Source organism: Cebus imitator, unplaced genomic scaffold (genome assembly GCF_001604975.1).
Source record: "Cebus imitator isolate Cc_AM_T3 unplaced genomic scaffold, Cebus_imitator-1.0 Scaffold242, whole genome shotgun sequence".
In the NCBI taxonomy this organism is placed as follows: domain Eukaryota; kingdom Metazoa; phylum Chordata; class Mammalia; order Primates; family Cebidae; genus Cebus; species Cebus imitator.
In genome coordinates this window covers 1,281,421-1,291,340 of record NW_016107557.1, presented here as the reverse complement: position 1 = coordinate 1,291,340, position 9,920 = coordinate 1,281,421, and the positions used below count along the sequence as shown (strand labels likewise).

General features: G+C 38.6%; 1 protein-coding gene across 1 annotated transcript in view; it reads left to right on the top strand.

Annotated features, from left to right (window-relative positions):
- Positions 1-9,920, top strand: part of CEP192 (centrosomal protein 192) — a 132,316-nt gene that overhangs the window by 83,712 nt on the left and 38,684 nt on the right. The window contains exons 22-30 of the mRNA XM_037727845.1: positions 3,456-3,581; positions 3,719-3,862; positions 3,983-4,046; positions 4,471-4,610; positions 4,706-4,798; positions 5,339-5,457; positions 6,642-6,815; positions 8,352-8,442; positions 8,610-8,786. Of these exons, the coding sequence (XP_037583773.1) occupies positions 3,456-3,581; positions 3,719-3,862; positions 3,983-4,046; positions 4,471-4,610; positions 4,706-4,798; positions 5,339-5,457; positions 6,642-6,815; positions 8,352-8,442; positions 8,610-8,786 (1,128 nt within the window). The remainder of the gene's footprint in view (positions 1-3,455; positions 3,582-3,718; positions 3,863-3,982; positions 4,047-4,470; positions 4,611-4,705; positions 4,799-5,338; positions 5,458-6,641; positions 6,816-8,351; positions 8,443-8,609; positions 8,787-9,920) is intronic.

Below are 9,920 nucleotides of genomic sequence, written 5' to 3'. Positions count from 1 at the left end.
TTTTTTATCCCAGGTGTTCCAGTCGCATGTTGAAAGGGCACCGGGATCTGTTTCCCGTGCGGCGACCTTCTGCGCCGGCTTACACAGCGCCGCTGAGATTCACGGCGCTTTTTTTGCTCAGGAATCTCCTGGCCTGACTCCCTGTTCAGTCCCCTCTTTAATCAGATGAATGTGCGACTTCCCGGGGCTCCAATCGCAAGCCAAAAGGGCACCCGGACCAGTGTATTTTGTATGGAGAACCGCCGGCAGGGGCGCCAACAAAGCAGCCACGCGGGGCAAAGCAGCCCAGATGACCAAAAGAACTGCGCTGGCCACAACAGCCGCGCTGGCGACCCGTGGGGCTCCTCCGCCTGGGAATCTCCTGGTCCGTGGGCAATAAAAATGCGGTGTCCACTCACCCTCTGCGCTTTCACTGGGAGCTGCAACTCCGAGCTGTTCCTAAAGGGCCATCTTGGATCTCTCTCCCCAAGTTATTTTAAAATATACAATTATTATTGGCTATAGTCATCCTATTGTGCTATCAAATAATAGGTCTTAATTCATTCTTTCTATTTGTTTTGTACTCATTAACCATCCGCACCTCACTGCTAACCCCTACCCTTCTGAGCCTTTGGTAATCATCTTTCTGTTCTATAAGTTCAATTGATTTCATTTTTAGAACCCACAAATAAGTGAGAACATGTGATATTTGTCTTTCTGTGCCTGATTTATTTAACTTAATATAGTGATCTCTACTTCCACTCATGTTGTTGCAAATGACTGGATCTCATTCTTCTTATGGGTGAATCGTACACCGCTTTTTATGTGTACCATATTTTCTTTATCCATTCATCTGTTGATGAGCATTTAGATTGCTTCCAAATCTTAGCTGTTGTAAAGAGTACTACAACAAACATAGGAGTGCACATATTTCTGATATATAAAAGTTTTTGTATGTTGTCTGGCCAAAGCAACTTGCTCAGAAGTCATTAATCAATTCCATTATAGGTGATTTGTTTAATGTTTACAATTCTTATGGAGAAAACACACATTTAAAAAGTGTTCATTTTTTTGCATGAGTGCTTAAAATACATATTTCTATTTAAAGACAACATTTAAAAATTATTCTAATATAACAACAGCAAAAATACAAGGCTGTAGTTACAGAAGAACTAAACTAGAATCTATTAAGTTATGCTCATGTTTACAATTGTGATTCTTTAATAAATACTGTTACTATGTAGCTCTATTGTAAGCTTTCAAGAATTGGTTTAAACACACACATATAGATACTGTCAGGTGTGGAAGGCTTTACAAATTATATTCCATGCACTCTTTGGACAGAGTTCTGAAAGAGACAGCCAGTCCCTAAGATAGGCAGAAAAAGGTTAAATTAACTCAGGCAAATAGGACTCATATAACATCCAAAACATGAGATTTTGCAACAAACAGAGAGTACTTCAGTATTGATCTGCTATCTTCTTTAGAACTAATTTCATCACACAGTTTAAGAAGGTGGACATTTCAACACCATTAAGTGCATTCAGGTGACATGTTTCTTTTATGTTAACTTGACTTCCTTGAATGGCCCAGTTAGTAAACTAGTCACTAGTAATTTAGTCACCAGGCAAATCAAGCCTGCAAGAAAGGAAGCCAGTATTCAAAATGCCATGTTACCATCTGAACCCCCTCAAATAGCTTATTTTCAACATTAATATGTATAACTTCAATAATGAGATGACTAAAGCAGACTCTTCCAACAAGATGAAAACAGCATCTCATTTAGATGCTCCTTTTTTCCTTCCATGTTACCTTTGACGAATGTTTTAGTTCTAAACAGTTTTTACAGTCCCAACATTAACATCGTTAACAGATTTATCAAGCTGTTTATACGTCATTTTGCTCACAATTGCTTCATGAATCTCTTGCTTTTCCCTCTGTTATGGACTCTGTTTACTTTTAAAGTGAACTTATTTCATAGTTTATTTCATGTTTCTAGTTCTTGGGTTACTAATGCATCTATGAGTTACTTTTGCTAAGTGTTCCTGATTTTCTTCCAGTAGATTATAATTTTTTGATATTTAAAATTTTTTAATGTGAGTTCACATTCATTGAGGCTGCTTTTTACTTTAGGAAACCCATGATGTGTCCTAGTCTTTAGAAGTGTCCCTAGAGAGTACTTTTGCAGAAATGTTGGAGATGTTGAAAGCCTTTGTGATTTTGTTTTTTTAGCTTGGGGCTCTCATGTCCAGTGTGACCTAGGCCTAGGCTTTCATTTTCGTGCAAGTAATCTTCTATGGTACTCATCTCTGGACAGGTACCTTGTTAACTCCATAGACATGTGAACAATTTTTTTTCAGTTCCCTTTTCATTTTATTCCTTTGAGTTTCTGGGCTTTATGCACAGATTACAAATTCCATTCCAGCCTCGCCCTGCTCACAACAAGCTTGAAGTCACACCTTTTCTTCTTTGGTTCTCTGGAATGTATTAAAGCTCTACCACCTTGAGGGCAAATCTGGAACCCAGACCTTCCTGGGGCTCAATGGAAGTCAGCTCCCACTTGCTGGTCTGCCTTTGGTCTCTACTTATTTTGTCTTTGGCTCGAGCAAAACAAAATACATGTGTGTGTGTGTGTGTGTGTGTGTAGTATAGTTAGCCCTCTGTACCTGTGGGTTCTGCATTCTTGTGTTCTACCAATCTTGGGTCAAAATAATTCAGAATAAAAAAAAGGGCAGTTGCATCTGTGTTGAACATGTATAGACATTTTTTTCTTGTCATTGTTCTCTAACAATAAAATATAACAGCTATTTACATAGCATTTACATTGTATTAGGTACTATAAGTAACCTCGAGATGATTTGAAATATATAGGAGGATGTGCCTGGGTTATATGCAAATACTATGACATTTCATGTCAGGGACATCCATCGATTTTGATATCTGGCAGGGGTTCCTGTACTGTCAAACATTTCCACACGTGGGTTTGTGAGGGGTCTGAGTTAGGTTGGCTTCCCGCATTTAGGGAAGTGAGTCTGTCATGATCGTCGGCACTTGTTTTAAATTTTTGATATGTCTGTTTTGATACCATTTTAACATTTGCAGATTAAATCTGAAAATGCCAAGACATTAATGATATCTTTGAAGGATATTGAGAAATCATTATTGTAATAATAGAACTCATTGAAAAGGGGTCTATAATTTAATAAAATTACCAGTTCATCTTAAGATAAAGTGCTTACGAAGTAACAGCAGCTTAATTCTGTAGTATATTTGGGTACGTAGACTACCTCAAAAGAAGAATTTAACATTTATTTTTGTAGAAAATAAGTAATTGTTAAATCGCCTGGGAAAATGTAGGTAAGTTTTACTTAATGCTGACTCATACTTTGTGGCTAGAAATGGCAGTGATATGAACATATGTGTTGTGCTGTTTATTAATATATTGCTTTTTATAAATCTCTTTTTTTGTTAATTAGGTAGAAACAGAAAAGAAAAATGTTCTTGATTTTGGTGACTTGACTTACGGAGGCTGGAAATCCCTCCCACTAAAATTAATAAACCGGACGCATGCCACTGTACCAATTAGACTGATTATTAATGCTGTAAGTATGACATATAGTAAGGAACTGTTTCCAGAATGCACTGATCTTACGAAGGTACATTTTTTTAAAGGATTTTGTTAACAAAGTTTGCATTACACTGTTGGCTTTACTGAACTGATTCTTGTATTTCTAAACAGAATGCCATAGCCTGGCACTGTTTCACATTTTCCAAGGAACCCGTCCGAGCGCCTGCAGAAGTTGCTTCTTGCGCTGATGTGGTCACTCGGCTAGCAGGCCCTTCTGTGGTCAACTGTATGATGCCTGCTAGTTATGATGGACAGGTAGGAGAGAACTGGCTTAGAAATAAAGAGGAAATTAAGCTTCTAAACTGCTTTTCTTTCATTAAGATTTTAGTCTTAATACCAGTTTATGTTAAGACAGATTTTTCTTTAATTTTATAGGATCCAGAATTTCTGATGATTTGGGTTCTTTTCCATACTCCAAAGAAACAGATCAGCTCTTCAGGTATCATGTTTACCTTTTGTAGGAATTGCTTTAATCTGTAGCTAAATAAACTACAAATTTGAGACTTATTTCCTTTGTCAATAAATGTCAATACTTTGAAATTTGTCAAGTATTGTAGACTGTTTTGAAAATGAGGCAGATGGCATGCCATTTAGGGTCAATCCTATGTAAGTGTGGCAGGATTTTCAGTGCAGGCAGCACTGAAAACCTTTTGGAATATTTTGTGTTAATTTATCTTATCACATTTACCAGGTGGATGTTTTCTTTCTTTTTCCACCTTTCTCTTCACTCATTTCTATTAACTCTTTAAAAAAAATTCTTGCCTAAATCTTCTTACTGCCCCTAAGGGCACTGTATGGGACTGCTGATGGCAATTACAATTAAATAACTCTGTTCTCTGAGCTAAAAGAATGACATTTTTTAGAGATTCTGGACTCAGCAGAAGAATTCTTAGCAAAAGTTGATATAGAAGTTGACAGCCCAAACCCGACACCAGTTCTTAGAAGTGTGAGTCTCCGAGCAAGAGCAGGAATAGCTAGGATCCACGCTCCCAGGGACTTGCAGGTAGTCTCATTCCTCCTCTCTGCTGTTTGCTTTCCTTCATGCTGCTTTCACTTTGTGACAGTTTGTTGAAATGTCTGTCTTGCCCCATCCTCCAGACGATGCATTTGTTGGCCAAAGTGGCTTCCTCAACAAAGCAGCACTTACCTTTGAAAAATGCTGGGAACATTGAAGTTCATTTGGATATCAAGGTATGCACTTCTGTCAGAGTGCTATAAGATAGTCTTTCCTCAGACTATGAGAGCTCCTTACCTTGTACAGGCTGCTGTGATCCACCTGGCCTGTCAGAGTGCCCTGAGCATCAGATGAAAGAATCACTGAGAGCTTTTAAAAACTGTAAATATATGCTGTGGTGCTTTTAAGTTTAGAGTCCAGTGTCTTAAATATGAGAACCAAGTTCTTAGATTAGTTACTGAAAAACATGCATGTCACCCTTTGGTTGGAGTTTGTGACGAGTGATCCACACACGTTGACATCATTTCTGAGACCTGAGGATGAGTGAGAGGGAGTTAGTGATCTGAAATTTGGGGTGAGGTATAAGATAAGGTTTGTTACAGAAGAGAAAGGAATATTCTTTCCAAGAGAATAGGACAAGTTGAGGCTGTGACAGATGAGGAGGGGACAAACAACCTGTCCTAGTAAATGAGAAAGGCACATAAGGCAGGAGTCACTGAGTGAAAGCCACATTTCTGTAAGTTGACATTCAGTTATGATTCTGTCACTATGTTTAGGTCCCAGAACAAGGAAGTCACTTTTCAGTGGATCCTAAGAATCTGTTCCTTAAACCTGGAGAAGAACATGAGGTTATTGTTTCATTTACTCCAAAGGATCCTGAAGCCTTTGAGGAAAGGTAATATAAAAATGTTATAATGGGCTGGACATAGTGACTCATGCCTGTAATCCCAGCACTTTGGGAGGCGGAGGTAAGTGGATTACCTGAAGTCAGGAGTTTGAAACCAGCTTAGGCAGCATGACGAAACCCCATCTCTACTAAAGATACAAAAATTAGACAGGTATAGTGGTATGTACCTGTAGTCCCAGCTACTCGGGAGGCTGAGTTGGGAGAATCGCTTGAACTCAGGAGGCAGAGGTTGCAGTGAGCTGAGATTATGCCACTGCACTCCAGCCTGGGCAACAGAACGAGACTCCGTCTCAAAAAAAAAAAAAAAAGTTAAAATGACAAAGTTTTACTCGTCTCTCAAAACAGCCACCTACTTAGATGTGCTTTAAAATTCCACAGCCTGAATGACAAAGTCCATATATTTTCTACCTAATAGATGGTATGCCTCTGTTTGATTTCCTTTTATTTAGCTTCAGATTATCTTCTTTTTTTAACTAAAAATCTTTTAAACCAGTTGAATAGAAATGAATAAATTATTATTTTCAAGTATATTCTGACAAAAGTAAATAATAAGAGGTGTTTCTCATTCACTTTTTCTCCCGAAACTGTTAGTTGACCTTGTCAGCTGTTAAGATACCTTTCCCCATTTTTTCTCCAGGCCCATGACTTCTTAGCACCCAAATCATAAGTGAATATCAAATTAGAGTTAGAGCACCACTGGCATGAGTACTGAGCTTGCTTGTGTAACCGTAACTTAAAGTATACTCTCCTCTGAGACACATGTGGCTTATCCCCCTGCCTGGGTTGTAGAACACTTTATCATGTGCTCAGTCTGCTCTTGTGACCTTACAGAAGAGGAGAGTCTTGCTTGCACCAGTGTGAATGCCTGTGCCTGGAATGCTTACCCTCAGCTTCCCTGGGCTGACTCCTTCTGGGAGGCTTTCCTCCACTCTTCCCAAATGTCTCAAAAATAGCATTCCTAAAACTCCATGGTTTCTCACACCCCCTGTGCAGGTGCCATTGAGATTGTCTCTCTCCTTGTCTTTATTCTCTGCAGCGCAAGCTCTAAGGGTGGGAATTTCATCATATTCTCAACACCTAGCTCGCTCTTTTGGACAACGCAAACATGTAGGAAACAGTCGCAAAAAGAAATCAAATACAGGACCTTCAATTCAGATTTCTTTCTTTCTTAGGATCTTGAAAATATTTGTGCAGCCATTTGGACCTCAGTATGAAGTAGTGTTAAAAGGTGAAGTCGTTTCTTCAGAAAGTAAACCACTGCCACTTGGACCTTGCTTAGATATTCCATCAATTTTGTCCAACAAACAATTTCTGGCTTGGGGAGGAGTCCCTCTTGGTAGAACACAGTAAGTGTCAAAGATTGACACATGGTCAGTCCACTATTTGTACATATTTTGGAGCAGACCACAAATTAATGTTTGCAGGAAAATTTTGTCATAATAGATACTCTTCAGGCTCAATTGTGCAGAACTGGAAAAGCCTCCTAGATGGGCATGTGTCCTGATTGAGCTTTTCTTTAACATATATTCCAGTCCTGCAAAGAGCACCTGACACATGACTAACAATATAGTTGCTGCTGAAGACTGAGTATCCGCTTAAACTCACTGCCACTCTGTATTTTTCAAAAGCCAGCCGAGAGAGAGATTTATGGAGAACTGCATAGAGAATATGCAGTATATCCATTCTTCTAAATGACCTAAATTTCCCAGTCAGCAACCACATGGTTTTAGCAAAACCCATGGAAGTGCTTTTGATGCACCAGACTTGAGTGTCATACTTCCCGACCACAGCGAATGGAGCACCTAAGGGAGAGGGGCACCTTAAGAAATGGGAGGTAGTATTTACTGTAAAATTGTTTGGTGGTTTTGTTTTGTTTTGTTTCTTGAGACTCCCTGTATTGTACAGGTTTATCTTTAAAAGTGTCTCTGAAAGAAACATCTCTCAGAAGCCTATGGCAGAAACAGTTACACTTCACTCAAGCAGTAACTGGCTTGTTCTTGACATTTGAACACGTTTAACTGATGATGTGACTCCATGGAAACCTAGCTTCTCCCATCCCACCTGATAACTCTGTACTTGCAAATGATAACCACAGTGCTTTACAAATTACAAAATAAATAAATGAAAATGAAAACTTTACAAAATAATGTTTCTTTCAGGTGATTCTTCCCCAGTCATTGTACCTGTGAAAGGCTTTTCCTGGAGGTGTCAATAGCCAAAGTTGTCTGTGTTTCTCTTAACACAAGGTAGATGAGACACAGACCTCAGCTGCTGATTTATTAGCTGCTGATCTTCCCCAAATTTAAGTAAAATAGAGATTTACTCATGTATTCTGTTCTCTAGTGAAGACAGGATTCACAGTTTCAACAAATGGAGTGTTTTTATCAGTCAGCTGCTATTATATATCCATTCTTGTGCATTGCAGCTTCTTTAAAAGTAGAGTTACTTCAATATACTGTTTAAAACCCTACTTTGTGCAAATGAGCCTCTTAGCCTAGGACCCCTTGTTTCCCTGAAAGCTCACTTGGATAAACTAGGTATTCAAGGTAGGTGTGGCATTGACTTAATGACTTGATGAATTTCTTCACCTGGATTTTCATTGATTAATGTTTTATGTGACAGATATTTATACACATAGTATAAATAATATGGTCAGGTGCAGAGCTATCACTAGGTAGAGATTAAACCAAAAAGCCTCTATGGTGAGTCTTGAGCCTACATTTTCAGCAACATAGAATCTAGAGACAGTACTAGGCTGCTGAGATGGCTCATGTAGTCAGTCCATCTCCAGACATTGTGGTTGGCTTTATTTGGCTTAGTTTTTATGATAATAGTAATATCCATGGAGGAAAACCATATTTAAAATGTGTAATTGTTTTTAGGCTTCTGAAACTAGCTTTAAGAAATAATTCTGCATCTACAACTCAACATTTACGACTGCTTATTAAAGGACAAGATCAGGACTGCTTTCAGGTTCGTAGAGTACATGGACTCTTGTTATGTCTTCTGTTTTATCAGGGTCTGGATCACTTACATATGTAGACCCTTTTGTGTTATTTATCTCTTAAGAATTTGTGTTAACGATATGTTTTATTTGTACTACTGCTTTGTTATATGCAGTGACTGTCTTTAAATTTTAGCTTCAGAACACTTTTGGTTCAGAACAGCGATTGACCAGTAACTATGAGATCAGAATTCACCCAAAGGAAGACATTATCATCTCTGTATTGTTTGCACCTACTCGATTATCTTGCATGTTGGCTAGACTGGAAATCAAACAACTTGGAAATCGATCACAACCAGGCGTTAAGTTCACAGTAAGATCATTTTATTCCTTTTCCCTTCCCCTTGAGTTTATGCCATGTTATAACTGGTTGAATGTTGTAAGTTATATACTTTGCTTTTTATACGTGAAAATATGTAATTATCTAGACTTACAAGTTAGGAAGTAATTTATATGCCTTGCAGAATTGGACAGTTATAATAGCAGCCAGCATACCAGTCTTTCTAATGCTTTTAAGTTTCATTTTAATTTGGAAACGTTGAAATGTACCTAGCTTTTTAGGAATATATCTTTGGGTAAATCCAGGTGGAGCTGTTTAAGATACTAACTTTCCCATTAAGTTTTACTTTTTCAATTCAACAAAAATACTGTCTTGTCTATTCAGTCTGCTATAACTAAATACCACTGGGTAATTCATAATAAACAACAGAAATTTACTGCTCACAGTTCTGGAAGTTGGGAAGCCCAAGATCAGGGTGCCAGCAGATGCGTTGTCTGGTGATGGTTGCCCTCTGCCTTTTTGTGCCCACACATAGTGGGAAGGGTATTAAGTCTCCAGTCTTTTATAAGGGTATTAAGCCCATTCACAGGGCAGGAGCCCTCATGGCTTAATCACTTCCCCAAAGGCCACATCTCTTAGTACTGTCACACTGGGGACTAGGTTTCAGCATGTGAATTTGGGGGGGGTGACATCACCATTTAGACCATACCAAATATCCATTGACTAAATTTCCTAGCCTCTGTTCCAGATGCTGGGGATACAAAGACGAGAGTTTTTATGCTTTTTAATTGTCAGCATAATAGGTAAAAAGGATTTAAAGCCATTGTGTAGACACATTCACAGCAATTAGAGATGAAAGTGATAAGTCATAGAGGGAAGGAAGCAATGGAAGACAGTCGGAGGAAACTCCAGTTACATGGATGTGCATACCTTATAACTGCACAAGTGTTTGGCAGTGGGGTTGGGGCTCAAATTTTGGTTCTATATCCTATTGTTAAAGAGGGAATGTGATAAATTACAAGATTAACAATATCTAAAAGTTTTTAAAGTTAGATATGTATTACAGCTTTATTTGACACTGGAGCTTGACCTCTGTTTCCAGTAGAGCCACTTGATTGGCCCCATGAGCTGCGGTGGACAGGAGAACCCAGGGAGCCAGCCCTGTCT